Source organism: Zonotrichia albicollis, chromosome 23, assembly GCF_047830755.1.
Source record: "Zonotrichia albicollis isolate bZonAlb1 chromosome 23, bZonAlb1.hap1, whole genome shotgun sequence".
In the NCBI taxonomy this organism is placed as follows: Eukaryota; Metazoa; Chordata; class Aves; order Passeriformes; family Passerellidae; genus Zonotrichia; species Zonotrichia albicollis.
Window position 1 is genome coordinate 201,355 of NC_133841.1, and position 16,988 is coordinate 218,342.

Here is a 16,988-nt window from a genome sequence, read left to right on the forward strand (position 1 = left end):
CCACGTCACCAAGCCACCCTTGCGGGGACACACTGAGGCCAGGTCCCTCCTGCCAAGGGGACACAGTGGGGCCAGGTCCCTCCTGCCAGTGTCCCCCTCCTGCCCAACAAAGCAGCGCTGTGCCCCCCACCCTGGGTTCAGCATTTGTCCCCACCCCGGACACTGCGCAGCAGGAGCAGGACCCGGGAGCCGGACCCTGCCCGGGCATAGGAGGGGACCAAGGGGACAACCCGCCAGCCACGGGGGCGCTGTGACAGACACCCACCCCTTCCCGAGACCCCCACCCGCCCTCCCCGACCCTGCCCCGCTCCCCGGCTCTCACCCGGCGGCACCGCTCGGCTCTCGGCGCGGGCCCGGGGGGCTCGGCGGCGGCGGCGTGGCGGCGCAGGCTGCTCAGCCAGATGCAGCGGGGCTCGGGGGAGCTGCAGTCCACCCCCACGGGCCGCTCCAGGCGCCAGCCCCTCCCGGAGCGCTCCACGCTCCACAGCCGCTTGGGGCTGGGGGCCGGGGGCGGCCGGCAGCGCCCCCGCAGCCCCCGCCGCGACCCCCGCGCCGCGACCCCCGCGCTCTCCTGCACCATCCCAGCGGCGCTCGGGGCTCTCAGCCCGGGATCGGGACCCCCATGGGGGTGGCAGCCGCCCCTCCCGGAGCCGGCGGGCCCGAGGAGCCGCCTCACGCTCGCTTGCTCAGCCCCCACCCAGGCACAGCCACCCCCGGCCCCGGATGGAGGGAGGGAGGGAGGGAGGGAGGGATGGAAAGAGGGAGGGATGGATGGAAGAATGGACGCGGGGAGGGCGGGCAGCACAGTCCCGGCTGCGGCTCCAGCTGCTGGCAGGGATCAGTGCCCAGCCCACCGCCCCCAGCCAGACCCCTGCCCCCAGCGCCCTCACCCGCCCGCCGCCACCGGTATCACTTTGCCAGGACTTTCCCTTTTTTCTTCTTTTTTCTTTTTTTTCCCTTCTATTTTTTCCCTTTAATTTTTTCCCTTTAATTTTTTTCCCTTCAATTTTTTCCCTTCTTTTTTATTAATTTTTTTCAATCCGCCCCCTTCTTCCTCCATCACCCCGGGCAGCATCCCACCCTCCCCGCTTCCTCCTCTCCCTCCTCCCGGCCCCTTCCTTCCTTCCTTTCCGCAGGGCACCGGGCGATGCCGGGGACACGGAGCGAGCTGTCACCCTCTGTCCCCACCGGGGAGAGCTGGGGGGGCTGCGGGACACCCCAGCTCCCCTCTGTGTCCCCCCCTGGCAATTGGGAGTGGGGGGGACACGTGTCCTGCACCCCAAAGACCAAAATCCCCCAGAGGGACCAAAACAGCCCCATGAAGGCCAAAAATATAAATATCCCCACAGAGACACACACAGCATCTCACGGCCCTCTCAGTGCCTGTGGCAAAAAGGAGACAAAAAAATTAAAAATATATATTAAAAAATTAAATCATTTTAAATTAAAAAAAAAAAACTATTTTAAAATTTTAAAAAATGCTCTAAGGACAATTCCTAGCTGGAATCAAACCAAGAGCACCCCCAGCCCCACCTCTCATTTTGGGGGATACCCAGGGGTGGTGGGTCCCCTGTTGTCCCCCAGGAACAGCGACACCAGCACCCCCTGTGGCAGCCAATTTTGGGAGGAATTAGGAAAAGAGCGGAGCCAGCACAGCTCGGTTTGAGGCTGGGGGCTGGCAGCATCCCCCGGGCTGTCCCCTCCCGCCCTGCCTGTCCCTGTCCCCGCTCGAGGGGGTCCCGGCCGCATTCCTGCCGCGCTGGAGGCCACGCCGGGAAATGCCGGGCATTGCTGGCATTGCAGCCCCGCGGGCCCGGGCGGGCACCCCCGGCTGGCCCCGCCCCGCCAGGGGGGTGCCACACACCCGCCAGGTGGGCACAGCGAGGGGACACGGAGTGCGGGGACAGGGAGACATGCAATGTGGGGCACGGAGATAGGGAATGTGGGGACACAGGGACAGGGGGACACGGAGTGCGGGGACAGGGAGATAGGGAATGTGGGGCACGGGGATAGGGAATGTGGGGACACGGGGACAGGGGGACACGGAGTGCGGGGACAGGGAGATAGGGAATGTAGAGACACGGAATTTGGGACAAGGGGACAGGGAATGTGGGGATACAGCGACATGGAATGTGGGGACACAAGGACACAATGTGGGGACACAGGGACATGCTGCGGTGGCCAGAATGTCCCCAGTGTCCCCTGCAGGTGACACGGATCTGCCCCAAAACAGCTCCAGCACCAAGCCCAGGCCAGCTGGGCAGCGTGGCCTGGTGGCAGCCATGTCCCCAAGGACCCAAAGTGTCCCCAGGGACTCCTCTGCACACCCGGCGTGCCCTCCAAACCGGCATAGCCATGACAAACCAGGATGGGGACACAAGGGAGCCAAACCATGCCAGCAGCACCCCCAGGGCCACCACAGTGTCACCTGGGTCCTGTGCCCGGGGTCTGTCCCTGAGCCAGCCCGGGGCCACCCCGGTGGCCTCGGCCCAGCCCAGGGACAGGCTCTGGCGTGTCCCAGCTCGCTGAGCCGCCCGGCTGGAGCAGCCAGACTGGGCTGAGAGTGCAAACAGCCCCGGGGGGCTTCACTTCCCGGCTCAGGGGGGAAATCCAGCCGGGAATGGGGCCTGGATCAGCCCGGAGCTCCCGGGACAGCTGGGGACAATGGGTGCCACCCTGTCACTGCCCCCTGCCCCTCGTGGGTGCCACCCTGTCAGTGCCCCCTGCCCCTCGTGGGTGCCACCCTGTCACCCCCTCAGCCCCTCGTGGTGGCACTGAGCTGCCCCGGCAGCCCGCAGGGGCCTGGGGAGGGGTCCCCGAGCCCTGGCGGGGGGACAGCGAGGGGACGGTCCCTGGGATTGTTCCCGCAGCCCAAAGCGGGAAAGGTCAGGCGGCGCTGGCGGGGGCAGATTCCACCCCGAGGAATGCGAGCGGCCTGGACGCCTTCCAGAACGTTCCGTTTGCACAGGAGTGTCCTAAATACGCTGCAAAGGGAGCTCCCGGCATGCACAGGGACACGGACAGGGACACACGGACAGGGGGATACACGGACAGGGGGATACATGGACAGGGGGACACACAGGAACACACAGACAGGGACACATAGACAGGTGGAGACACGGACAGAGGGACACATGGACAGGGGGACACACGGCCCTGCTCCCGTATTGAGGGATGCCCACATCTGACCCCGATGCCACCCCCCTGTCCCACCCGTGCTGCTCCTGGCCCGACCCCACCCCGCCCCGAGCGCGGTGACATCGCGGGGCTGCAGCCGCCGGTCCCAGCTGGGGACATGTCACCAGCTGTCCCTGCCAGCGGCGCCATCGCCCTGGCACGCGGCGAGGATAACGTCACCCTCTGGGCAGGGACAGCGACAGGGACACAGCGACAGCGACAGCAGCGCTGCCACCACCGCGGCCCCACAGCCGCCCCCCTCCGGCCGCGCTTCGCCAGCACGGACCCAGCGGGGCCGGGCCGGGGGGGACACAACCGCTAATCCCCCCCCCCCAGAAGGGCCAGCTGAGATTAGGGTCAGAAAAATGAGGTTTTAATAGGATTTGGGAGGAGGAGAAAACACTGCTGAGACAATAACCCATTTCCAGCCCTTTTATGGCAAAGCTGCGATGGGGAAGGGGGTCGGGGATCCCACACGCCCTCCCCGGGCTCCAGGCAGCGTTTGTGGGGGGCTGCACCCCCAAAAAGGGCTGAGATCGATGCTCCCCTGCAGGAAAGGGGATGGGGATGCTCCGGCAGCGGGACCTGGACCGGGGAGGGGGGTGAAGTGACAGCAGAACCGGGGTGGGGACAGGTGACCACGCCGGGAGCATCCGGGCATCCCCTGGGCCCTGCCGCAGCCGCGGGGATTAGGGATCGGCAGGAGAAAGCATTTTAATTCTCTTTAACTCGAACCGGGGCTGAGGAGCTTTGCAGCTCAGCAGGGATTTCAGGGGGGTGCTGGCAGCAGCCCCCGGGGTGCTCCGGGCCCCTGGAGCTGCGCCACCCCAATCCCACACAGCTGGATCCCACTGGGAATGGGGGAAAGCAGGGTGGGAGCCCTGGGAGTGCAGGCACATCCTGGGTGGGAGCAGCAGCATTGGGAAAAGGAGGGAAAAGGAGGAAAAACCACCTCGGTGAGGGAGAGAAACCCCCCAGGTGTCAGGTCCCAGCCCAGGCAGGACTCCTCAGGATGGATGCACCAGCCCTGGGAGGGTGGGAGTGCTGGGGTGACTCTCAGCTGATGCCAGAAGGGTTTGCTCCATCCACCAACCATCCCTGTGACATTCCTGGGTGTTAACATGGGGAAGGAAATCCATCCTTCCATCCTTCCTTCCTTCCTTCCTTCCTTCCTTCCTTCCTTCCTTCCTTCCTTCCTTCCTTCCTTCCTTCCTTCCTTCCTGTTTCTCTGGACAGTGTCCCCTCCCCTGCCCACCCCAGGTGGCTCTGTCCTGTCACCAAACCCAGCACTGTCACTGTCCTGGCACTGTCACCCCGAGATGCCGCCCCTGGACCCGCAGGGATTCCCATTCCTGACACATCTGGAAGCAGCAGCTCCAGCTCGCCCGGACAGGGGGTCCCTGCTGCCACATCCACAGAAATGTGGGGACCCCAGAACCTCATTCCCTTTCCTGGCCTCTCCTGGTGCCCACTGTGGCTCTCCAGGCATGTGGCACTGTCCCTGCTGGTTCCCATGGCTGCTGGCATCCCTGGTGGCATCCCTGGGCTGCAATTGTTGGATTGTCCCTGTGAGCAGCCCTGCAGGTGTCACCAGCTGATGTCACCGCGTTGAAGTGACAGCATCCACGTGGACCCTCCCTGTCACATCTCCAGGGTAGGACGTGGCTCCATTCCAGCCCTCCTGAACCCCACGGGTGGTGGGGACAGGGGACAGACCCACAGGGCTGTGGGACATCCACAGGACATAGCACAGCCAGGGCCAGTTTTGGGGACACTTTAGGCAGTGACCCCCTTTCCACGGCGCTGTGCTCTGTCCATCTCCCCATCCCAGCTCTCCTCATCCCTCCTGGATTGTCCCCACACCCAGTGCCAGCAGCCCCGAGGCAGGGACAAGGCTGGGGACACACCAGAGCCAGCACAAAGACGGGAACCACGGAGCCACCAAGGAGTTGTCACCCCCCAGCCAAGGAGGAAGCGGGACCACCAAGGCCACGCTGGGGCTGCCTTCATCGCCAGCTCCTCCTCTTCCTCCTCCTCCTGTGCCCCATCCTACAATCGGCGTTATCGGCAGCGGGCCCTAGAAAAGTAACAGGATTCCGTTTCCTGTTTTTCCCGTGCAAACCCTCAAATAGAAGCTGGCCTCATTAGGGCCGGTTTTTGGGTCTCTGTTTTTTTCAGCCGGGCTAACAATGAGCCATTTCCTCTGGCGGCTCCAGAGGCACCTTGCGTGGAAAACGCGACCCACGGGGGTCAGGGGGAGGCTGCAGCTCCTTCCAGCCCCTGCCCCCTCCAAGGATGGGGGGCCTGGGGTGGGGAAGCCCCCAGAGATGTGAGGGACACCCTTGAGGTGACGCCTGAGGGTTTGGGAGGGAGCACAAACCCCACAGCCCTCACTGGATGGTGGAAATAAGAAGCAAAAAGGGGTCCTGAGCTTCCCCCGGCCACAGCGCGGACAGGAGGTGGCTTTGGGGACACAGCTTTGGGGACACAGCTTTGGGGACACCGAGCTCCAGCAGCACCCAGCAGCGTTTTCCTGCGATTAGGAGCAGCCCAACATTTTTCCTCATCCCACACGCGTCCGTGGCCAAACGTCCAGTCCGTGTCCCCTCCCCGGCCGGGGACATCGATGTCCTGCCCCTGCTGCCACACCAGTCACCGCCAGCCCCGCTGGGGACCACGCTTGGCCCCGAAAGCGCTGGCACCGCAGCCCGGCCCCCGCCCGGCGCGCACAAAAAGAGCCACTATGTGCCACAAGGATGTGCGACAATGGCCCGATTGTCCCCCGGAGCCACCGCGCTCCGTCCCACCCGCCCCGGGGCTGCCCCACGCGCTCGGCCCCATCAAGGGACCCTCTGTTGCCCTCGGGGGATGGCAGGGGGGGCACGGTCACCGTGGGCGCCCCGGGGTGTGCGGGGACAGGTCGGGGGGTGGGTGACCAGAGGGGCAGTGGGGACCTGGCTGGTCACTGAAGGGGACATGAGCGTGGGGCTCAGGGCTGTGTCAGGAACTGTTCCCCAGCCTGGGATGGCTCCTGAAGCCCCAAATCCTTCCTGCTGCGTTTGGAAAAGGAATTCTACTGGGCAATAGCAGGGTCTGTCCCCACTGTCACTAGGGCTGTCCCTATGGTCACCAGGGCCATCCCTGTGGGCACCAGATCCCATCCCCAAGGCCACCAGGTCCCATCCTCATGGCCACCAGGGCCATCCCCCTGGTCACCAGGCTCCATCCCCATGGTCACTAGAACCACCCCACAGCCACCAGGGCCATCCCTGTTGTCACCAGGGCCATCCCCCTGGTCACCACTGCCTCATTTTGGTCACTTTGGCACAACTCACCCCGTTTTCCCCAAGGCCAGCCCAGCTCCAGCTTCATCCCCCAAGGATCGGGGTCAACCCCACACCCCAACACCCCTCACCCCTAAAACCACCCCTAAAACCTCTCCCAAACCCTGGTGACACCGAACCCACGGGGAATGTGACCGATCCCGGCGTGGCCGCGGTGGCACCGAGCTGCCGGACCGCGCCGCCGCGGCTCTTGCGCCACGCCAAGGTGTGCCGGGCTGGCAATTAGCGAGGCCTTAATGAACTCCTGGGGAGAAAGGAGGCGACCGCTCCAGGAGCTCCAGGCAGGAGGTCGGCGGCGCCTTTGAAGGATCCACCTGGGGCATCCTGAGCTGGGCGGGTTTTGGGAGAGCTGGGCGGGTTTTGGGATAACCAGGAAGGTTTAGGGATAACCAGGCAGGTTTTGGGATAGCCGGGTGGGTTTGGGGAGAGCCAGGTGCATTTTGGGATATCTGGGAGGGTTTCAGGAGAACCAGGCAGGTTTTGGGATAATTGGGTGTGTTTTGGGATATCTGGGAGGGTTTTGGGATATCCAGGAGGGTTTTGGGAGAACCAGGCAGGTTTAGGGATATCCAGGAGGGTTTTGGGAGCGCGTTGTGGCCCAGCTGGCACAGCCGGCCCAGCCGCTGGCGGGCTGGAGGCAGCCAGGTCGATATTTTCCAACTTGAGAGCTTAAAATAGGTCATCTATCTCCATTCCTTTTTAAATCAGGTCTTGCTGCCTTGCCGAAGACAAACTTGGTTTATTAATGGGACAGCACCAACTTGAAACTTAATCCTGTTTTTTTCCCTTTTAATGAGAATAAAAGGCCATCCCGGAGCTCGGCAGCTTCCCAGGACAGCCCCCCCTCATCCCCGTGTGCTTTCTCCCAGTGAGTGGCTCCACGTGAACTGGGGAGAGGCTCCAAATTCCAGTTTGGAGCTGGTCCCACACTCAGCATGCCCCTCAAGCTGTCCCCCCCATGCCAAAGCCCCCAAACCCAAACTCCCCAAACCCAAATTCCCAAACCCACAGCCCCCAAACTCTCCAAACCCAAAGCCCCCAAACCCCAAATAACCCCCAGCCTGGCAGCTGACCCTGGATGATGGCACCGGGCAGTGCTGCCAGCCCCGGGTCACATTTGGGATCACCATCACCCCCCTGTCCCCCTGCAGGGCCCGGTGCCAGCGGTGACTCGGGACACGCCAAGGTCAAACCACAGAGGTCAGAGCCCTGGCAGCCAGGGCTGCCACCAGCCCAGGGTGACCAGCAGGACCCCGGGTGGCACCGCGTGGCCCAGCCCGGTGCCCGTGCCAGGTTTCGCGCTGGCGAGGCGGGATTGCGGCAGCAGCCCCAAGCACAGGCTTTTCCTGTCTTTCAAGTTCAGGGTTCAGAGAGAAAGGGGGGGGGGGGGGGGGGAAAGGCGTGAAGAAATTCAATTTGTGAAGCAGAGACAGAAAAAAGGGTTCGGGGCAGGAGCCGTGAAGGCTTTGGGGACAGTGGGACGCTGTCCCTGCCACGCAGCCCTGGGGGCGCCTGCCGGGCAGGATTTCTGCTGGCGCAGCACTAAATCCCCACGGGAGGATGGCAAAGAGCCTTCATCCCTACACGTGGTGGGTAATGAACCCCTCCAAAGTCACCCCAAATCCCTCAGCACCCCAAATCCCCCAGCTCCCCAAATCCCCCAAATCAGCGACTCGAGCCCTGCCCAAGGTGCCGCCCCCCAGGAGGGCACATTTCACCCCAAAACGCAGCAGAAAAGCCGATTCCAAGATTCACACACACACCCATCCCCATCCCGAAATTCCGAGCGCCGGCACCCAGCGGTACGGGGTAAGCAGGGACGGGTCCAGGAGGAACCATGATTAATGCTCAGCAGCTCCTCATCCCCGGGCCACTCCGCACGCCCCAGTTAACCCTTTCAGGCCGGTTAATTCCCCCGTGGCCGGGGCCGAGGAAGCCGAGTTCAAAAAACCAGGAACTGAGGGACCAATCCAGCTCTGGGGCCAGGATGTGCCAGTCCCACAGCGAGGGGTCCCCACGGCCGCCAGACCCCCGCCCCACGTCCCCCAGCGCCGTCCTCATCCCCACGCCAAGGTTTCGCCGGGATCTGGCATAAAACGGGCAGGAAATGGGGACGTAGCCAGGGCTGGGCTGGCCTTCCTTGGCACCACCACCGGGAGACGGGAATCGCCCTCCGGGGCAGCGGCGCCGAGCGATGCCGATGCCCACCCTCGGTCAGCAGATCCTGGGGGGCTGCTCGGGGCTGGGGGGGATGGATTTGGCCTCCAGGAGCCCCTGGCACGCCGGGGGTTGCTGCCTGCCCGGAGGCGAGCGCTGGAGGGGATGGATCGGCCGGAGCCGCTCGCAGCCAGCCCGGCCGGGAGTTTCGGAGGAAGTGCGTGGGTGTCCGTGGGTCCGTCCCGGGAAGGGGCAGCGCCTTCCCGGGGTCTCCCCCTCGGCTCCGTGCCGGATCCGGGCGCCGCAGCCCCTCCGCCCTGCCACGACGCCGCTGTGGCTGGGGACAGGCCGCCGCGGCCACCAGCGCCTGTGGCGTGGCGTGGGGGGCCGGACACCCCGGACCCGCTGGCCCTGACCCACAGCGCGGCCCCGGAGAACGGGGTCAGTCCCGGTCCGGTCCCCGAGGGCATCACCCAACACCCGGCCGCGCTGCCAGACCTCGGCGCCATCCCGCACTCTCCCAGTCCCTCCCAGTTCCCCCAGTCCCTATTCCCCCAGACCTACAGCTCAGCCGGTACCTCCATTTCCTCCCAGCCCCATTTCCCCGAGCCTGCTCCCTCCCCAGCCCGCCCAGTACCCCCCAGTTCCTCCCAGACCCCGCTCCGCCGAGCCCACACCCTCCCAGTCCGCCCAGTGCCCCCAGCGCCGCTCCCAGTCCCCGCTGCCGCGTCCCCGGTGTCCCCGCTGCCGCCGGTGTCGCTCACCGCGGGGGCGGACGGCGGGATCCCGACCAGGCAGAAGGCGATCCCATTCATCGGGGCGCGGCGGGCGGGCTCGGCTCGCCTCGGCCCGGCTCCGCACGGCTCGGCTCGGCACGGCCCCGCACGGCGCTGCCCGCTGCGGCCCCGCGCGGCGCGTCCCGCTGCGTTCGGCCCGGCTCGGCCCCGCACGGCGCGGTCCGGCTCGGCTCGGCTCGGGCTGGGCCGGCGGCGGCCCCGGCCCCGGTCGCGGCTCCGCCTCCTCCGGGCGCCCGCGGCGGCGGGCGGGGCACGGGGCGGCTCGGCTCGGTACGGCCCGCCCGGCGGGAGGGACCGGGAACCGGCACCGGGATGGCGGGGTGGGAACGGGAACGCGAACCAGGACAGCAGAACCGGAGCCGGGACAGCTGGAACCGGCACCGGGATGGCGGGGGGGGAACGGGAACGGGAACCGGGACAGAGGAACCGGCACCAGGACAGCTGGGACCGGCACCAGCTCTGGATGGCAGGGTGGGAACGGGAACCGGCACCGGACAGCAGAACCAGCACTGGCACTGGGATGGGACCGGGATGGGCAAGGGCCCCCCGGGAACAAGGAGGGACATCCAGGGACCAGGACAGGGCACACGGGGACAGGAGTGGGACACCTGGGGATGGGCAGGGGACACCCAGGCCTGGAGCAGCCAGGACAGAGGGACGGGGACCGTGAGCTGAGCAGGACGGGCACAGGGCAGCTGGCAGAGAGCAGCTGGCACAGGACACCAGGACAGGCAGGGCAGGGAGAGCCGACAAGCAGCAGCAGGGCGAGGCCAAGGCCGGGCACTGCCGGACACACGGACAGGAAACGCCAGGACAGAGGGACAGGAGTGACGGGGACTGGCACAGGCAGACAGGGGGACGGAAACAGCCGGGTCAGGGCTGACAGACGGACAAAGGCTGACACAGAGCTGCAGGGAAAGGAAACAGCGAGGGCGGGAAACAGCTGGACAGACGGACAGACAGAGCCTGGCCTGGGAGACTGAGGGATGGGGACAGCCAGCATGGGGACAGCCAGCAGGGCCTGGCCTGGCTCAGGCCGCCTGGACACAGCAGAGCATCCCAAAACCAACATGGAGAAACTGCTGAGGAAACAAATCCCACAGCTGAATCTCGGGGTGCAAACGGCACCTGAAAGGCTCCATGATGGCAGGAGGTGACATCAATGCCATGACATGAGCCCTGAGTCACCTGTGGCACCAGCAGGACCCAGCACTGGCACGAGGGGCAATTCTGTGAGGGAAATGGAGCCACGTGTGACAGGAAAGTGAGAGGAGGTAAAGAAAACCGAGAGGAATGGTGGCCACAACCCCTGGGGACAGAGACACAGCAGGAGGGGACAGGACCACCCCAGGGACAGGGCTGGAGCCAGCAGGGCCCAGCCAGGGGCAGAGGAGCCCAGGGAGGGGCACAGGGCAGGGCACAGCAGGATCATCTCCCATTATCACAGCAGGAACATCTCCCTCAGAGCACTCCGAGATGGCTCCTCCGCTGCTGGCAGGTGTCATTGTCCCCTCTCTGTCCCAAACGGGCCACAGCTCCACGTGTGGGACAGAGGTGGGGGCTGGAACAGACCCCCAGAGCACCCCAGGATTCCAGGGGGATGCAGCATCCCAAATCCTGCAGCTGGCACGGTGCCAAGGGCTCCGGCAGCTCCTCGCAATGTCCCCGCGATGTCCCTGTGTCACTGCCAGCCCCAGCCACTCCCTGAGTCCCGAGTGATCATCGGGCGTTTCCCTGCCTGCATCCCAGGTCTGCCCTCAGGGATGCCAGCCCGTGCCATGCAGCATTCCTGGGAATGCCAGCCCTTGCCATGCAGCACTTCTGGGAATGCCAGCCTGTGCCACGCCACATTCCTGAGAATGCCAGCCCATGCCAAGCAGCTCTCCTGGGAATGCCAGCCCATGCCACCTGACAATCCCAGGAATGCCAGCCCATGCCAAGCAGCACTCCTGGGAACGCCAGCCTGTGTCACACCGTGATGCCGGGAATGCCAGCCCGTGCCACGCAGCATTCCTGGGAATGCCAGGCCATACCACACCACGATCCCGGGAATGCCAGCCCGCGACACCGCGGCTGCCAAGCGCGAGTTTTCCGTGACACCATTAAGAAACTCCTGTGTCAACAACAACTTCCTGCGGGCTCCGGGGCGGGCGCGGCGCCCCCAGAACAAACAAACGCCCGAGCCGCCGGAACCCGGGGCTGGAGCGGGGCCACGGGGCCGGAGCCGCTCACGGGGGGCAGCTCCCACCTCTGTCACTGCAGCCGGGATGGGCAGGGGACACCAGGGACAGGAGCGGGGAAGGGACACCCAGGGAAATACGGGCGCGGGACCACCAAGGACACCCAGGGAAACACAGGGGAGGGACAGGGGTCACCCAGGGGTGATGGCATCCTGGTGCCACCCACAGCACCCAGGGGTGGGACGGAGGGGTTTCTCCCTCTGGAAATGGGGGTGCCAGCACTGAGGGGACCCACGGGGTCACTGCCACCACTGCTGTCCCTTGCCTTGCCTTGGGAGCCAGGAGGGGACAAACAGCAGGATGGGAGTGACGGGAATTTGCTCCCCACAGGACACAGCCAGGCACCCCAAGACCGTAAGTGTGGCACCCCCAGGACCCACAGGGGGTCCCAATGTCACCATACCCGCATGGGACACCTCCCTGCCCGCTGTCCCCTCGCTGGGCTGTGCCAGGGCTGCCCTCTGCCTGCCCGGCCTCGCAGCACTGCCCGTCCCGCCCGGCTCCATCCCGCTGGCCGCTCTCCAGAGGGACTTTCCAGGAAATGTCCCCTCGGGCTGGCTTTGGCACCGCGGGCCAGCCTGACCACCGTCCGTCCGTCTGTCCGTCTGTCTGTCCCTGTGCAGAGGACAGGCCGTGGGAAGAGCAGAGAGCTCCTCCAGCTGTGCCACCCGCCCTGTCCCCTGTGGCACTGCCACTCCTGGGGTCCCTCCGGCTGTGTCCCCCACGAGGGGACACACGGCCTATGACACCCCCAGGCAGGATCCAGGCACTCCGAGTCCCCTCTTGGTGTCCCCAGTGCCACCAGGGAGGTGACACAACCTGAGCTGGCCCCTCACCCTGCAGAGACAGGGACTGACCCTGACACGTGGTCAGGGACAAGGACAGGGCGAGGGCTGAGCCCCATCCTGGGGTGCACAGCCAGGGGGGCTCCAGGAGAGCCCACAGCCCCATCCCTGCCCCGGGCACGTTCCCCACAGGTGTCCCCGAGGCTCGGGTGCCACCATGCCCAGGTGCTCCCTCCCCGCTCCAGGAACTCTCATTCTTTGTCTCCCGGGCCGCACCCGCAGCCCCCCGGGCCACCGCGCCCCTGTGTCCCCACGGGCGGGGTGGGACAGGGCTCACACCCGCCGGGGCTCCCCACGCCCCATTCCGTGCCCATCCAGCCGAACATCGCCGCCCTGCCTCCCTCCCGCGGCCGGGCAGCGCCCCCGATCCGTGCCCACCCCTCTGGGGGGCAGAGCCAGCGCTGCTCGACCCCCACCCCAAATCCCGGCCGCAGGAGCGGGTCTGGGGGGGCAGGAGAGCATTTGGGGGAGCAGGAGGGGGTCCGGGGTGCAGGGGTGGAGCAGCAGCCCCCCGCCCGCCGCTCCCTGCGGAGCCGCTTCCGCGCCGCAGACAAAGGCAGCGAGAGGGGAATCCAGCCTGGATGGAAGATGGGTTTTAACCTAATCCCGGGAATTAAAATGAAGAAAAGCAGAAGCGGGGCGCGGGGAGGAGCTGGGGGGGCCGCGGATCGGGCGGGGCGCGCAGGGTGACCCGCGCTGCCCACGGGGATGCCGGGGGTGCCCCTTATGGGGTGGGGTCTCGCCGGGTGTCCCCCCCAGCGCCCTCCCGGCTCCAGGCGGGCGCTCCCAGCCCGCAGCTCCCGATCGCTGGCGGCGGCAGCAGCACGAAGCCATTTTGAGCGGGCGGCCAGACGAAAGGGTTACGGACGCAGCCCCTCCTTCCCTGCCCGCCGGCGGGGCCGTCGGGATAAACAACAGCGGGGCCGGGGGGGCTCGGGCCGGCAGCGCCCGGCCGGGGGGGCGCCGAGGACTTACGTGCTCATCGCACATCAGGGAGGGGCCGCGATCCCGGCGGGGTTCGGGGAGCCCCGGGCGCTGCGCAGCATCCCCGGCTGCCGTGAGCGCGGAGCGCGGCCGGGCAGCGCTGCCGGAGCCTCCCGGCCGTGCCCGGGGCGGCGGGCACATGCCAACCTGCTGCCGCTCACGGCCTAAAATTACCACGGCCCCTTCCAGAGGCGGCGCCGCCAATCAGGGCGGCGGGGAAGGCGTGCGGGCGGCTCGGGAGCTCCTCTGCATTGCAGCTGGATGTGGGAAGAGGGGATTTTACCAGCGGGGAGAGCGCAGCCGGCAGCGGGGGCCCGGGAGATGGCAGCCCCCGGGGGATGCTGCACCCCGCGATGTCCCCGCGGTGGCTTTGCCGGGGGTCGGGGGCCATCCCGGGGGTCCGGGCTGTGGGGTGGGGGCGGTGATGGCGGGTGGGTGACACGGCCGCGCTGTGGCACCCCCGGTGCTGCCCCCCCCGCCGCGGCCCGGGGAGGGGGGGCGGATTTTGCAGCACGCGGCCCCCAACGTGCGGGCAGCGCTCGCTGCGCGCTGGGGACGTGCGGTGCCCGCAGCGGTGGCTCTGGCGGGTCCCCAGCGCTGCCACAGCCCATCCCGAGGGTCCAGGGGTGCGGGGCACCCGCGAGGCATCAAACCCTGCGCTGGGATCTGCGCTGAGCCGGAGCCATGGGGGCGGCGGGGGGAACACGAGGCAGAGCCCCGGGGGCTGCGGGGAGGGAGCTGGACCCCAAAATTGGGGAGGGATGGTCGGGAGGGGGTGACCCCCACCCCAGGGAGCCTCCTGTCCACGCAGAGCCACGGCACGGGGGGTCCGAGAGACCCCCGGCCCCGGATGGGCGGCGAGGAGGGGCGGCACAGCCCGGCCGGAGCGGGACGGGGGCTGGAGGCGTCGGCCGGTGAATAACGGGATGGGGAGACGGAGCAAAGGACACCCCCAGGGGTTATCCACACCCCACGGCGGCTCCAGCCCCTTCCCCGAGCAGAAACCCCCTCCCCAAACCGCGGGCGGGTCCCGCCCCGGGCTGTGGCGGGAGGCGGTGGCAGAGCAGGCACAGGGACGGGACGGGGACGGGGACAGGAACGGGGTCCCGCCGCACACCTGGGCTGAGGGAGGCACACGGGGGGGTCTCAGGGCGGTGGTACCGGGGGTCCCCGGTGGGCGATGCTGCCGCGGGGCTCAGGTGCTGCCGAGGCGGCGGGGAGAGGGCGGGGGGGACGCCGGGGACCGGGGGAGGGTGGGTGGGGCAGAGAGCAGCAGGTGGGGAGCACAGCGATGGCAGGTGGGGAGCACAGCGGCGGCAGGTGCGGTCCCCGGGGGTGCCGGACCCCCGGAACGGCGCCGCGCCCGTGGATGCTGGACCCGCCCGGTCCCCGCCGCGGCAGCTCCGGCCCCGCTCCCGCTCCCGGTCCCGCTGCTTATCCCTGTCCCGGTCCTACCTGCTCCATGGGGCCGCTCAGGGGGCGGGCGCGGCGGTCCGGCCGCGGGCCATGGGCCGCTCCCGCTGCCGGTGCTGCTGTCGGTGCCGGTGGCGGTGCCGGCGGCGGAGCCGGCGCGCCCCGGTGCGGTCCCGCTGCCGCCGCCTCTCGCCGCCGCCGCCGCCGCCCACGCCCGGCGCCGCCCGGCGCATCCCGGGAGCGGCGTCATGTGAGCGGCGACGGGAGGGGGCCCCGGCCCCACCCGGACCCCGCCGCCGCCCTCCCCTCCCGCCCCTCCGCCCGGCCCCCCCGGGACCACCAGCCCCAACCCGCTGCTTCCCTCCTCCATCCATGGATCCATCCCTCCATCCATGCATCCGTCCATCCATCCATCCATCCATCCATCCATCCATCCATCCATCCATCCCTCCATCCATCCATCATCCATCCATCATCCATCCATCCCTCCATCCATCCGTCCCTGTCTCCCTCTCCCCATTTCCCAGGGGCTGCGGCTCTCCCTGGCAGTGCCCAGTGCAGGGCTGGCACGGCGACAGTGGCACTGTCACTGTCTGTCCCCCCGGGCTGGTTTGGTGGCAGTGGCACTGTCACTGTCTGTCCCCCCAGGCTGGTTTGGTGGCCCCTGTCCTGCCCTTTCCCGGGGTGGCAGCCAAGCCCTCGGGGCTGGGTAAATGTTAGCTCGGAGCCGGTGCCAGCCCAGCGCTGACCCTGGGGCACTGCCAGGGCCCGGCCGGGGACAGCGGGCACCACGCCCGCCCATCCCCCGGCACGGCCCTGGCTGCATTGCCCCGGGCCTGGGCCGTCCCTCAGTTTCCCTTGGATTCATCCCATGCTGTGCCTCAGTTTCCCTTGGGCTGGTCCCATGCCATGCCTCAGTTTCCCTTGGATGGCTCCAGGCCGTGCCTCAGTGTCCCCTGGAGTGGTCTTGTGCCGCGCCTCAGTTTCCCTCGTTCCCTCCCCACCCTGTGCCTCAGTTTCCCTTAGACGGATCCCACCCCGTGCCTCAGTTTCCTTTGGATTGATCCCACCCCGTGCCTCAGTTTCCCTTAGACTGATCCCACCCCGTGCCTCAGTTCCCTTAGACTGATCCCACCTTGTGCCTCAGTTTCCTTTGGATTGATCCCACCCCGTGCCTCAGTTTCCCTCGTTCCCACACTCTCCTCAGCACAGTGGCCGAGGAGGGGCAGCGCCCCCACCCCACACCCCCCACGGGACCCAGCCCCAAACTGGGGCTTCGGACCCCCCAAGCCCACCCCCGCGGCTGGGGCAGAGCCGGCCAAGGGTGGGATTTAGGGATGGGATTTTGGGATGGGATTTTGGGATGGGATTTAAACACGGGGAGCAACACCCCGCCACCCCACGGGATTTTTTCCCCAGGGTGGGCACCACCAGCAGCCGCCCCCCTTTCCCTGACCCCGCGGGGGCCGGGGCTGCTCTCGGGGGTCCCGGGGGGAGCAGCGCCCGCGGGATCGGGGCTGGGGCCGGGGCGGGCGGAGCGGGAAGAAAGCGCCCTTTGTCCGGGGCCGCGCCGCCCGCGGGGGCCGCGCCGCTTTCTGATGCTAATGAGAGGTAAAAATAAAACCCCGGCCCTGCTGGGCGCTGCCCAGCCCCGCTCGGGGGCGGCCGCACAAAAGCGGCTTTTTTGGGGGGCCCGGGGGCAGCGAGGGGGTGCCCGGGTCCGCAGGGGCTCCTCCGGGCCGTGGGTGCATCCCGGGGCCCCGAATGCCCGGAGCATTCCCGGGAATGCAGCGCCCCAAAGCTTCCTGGGGCTGCGGGGACCCCAAATCAGCCTCGCCCCCCATCCCTGAGACCCCAAATTTGCCCCATTCCCCATCCCAGGCACTCCAAATCTGCCCCATTCTGGTGACCCCAAACCTGCTTCCCTCCCCACCCCAGGGACCCCAAATCTGCCCCGAGGGGCCCTGGGGCGTTCCAGCAGCCAAAGGGACCCAAAAACCAATAAATAAAAACCCCAAAAGGGAGCCCCGG

At 67.3% G+C, this 16,988-nt stretch overlaps 1 protein-coding gene across 9 annotated transcripts in view; it reads right to left on the reverse strand.

The window, feature by feature from the left end:
- The window catches only part of ARHGAP23 (Rho GTPase activating protein 23), a 34,112-nt gene extending 18,863 nt beyond the window's left edge, over positions 1–15,249 (reverse strand). For 2 of the 9 annotated variants that reach the window (XM_074557584.1, XM_074557583.1), the window contains exon 1: positions 13,536–13,702. In XM_074557584.1, the coding sequence (XP_074413685.1) occupies positions 13,536–13,685 (150 nt within the window). In that variant the 5' untranslated portion in view covers positions 13,686–13,702. Of the gene's footprint in view, positions 1–322; positions 717–9,442; positions 9,700–13,535; positions 13,703–14,999 lie in introns of those variants that run through there. The other 7 variants (XM_074557579.1, XM_074557578.1, XM_074557582.1 and 4 more) reach the window with 5 other exon arrangements.
- Positions 15,250–16,988: the final 1,739 nt, after the last annotated feature.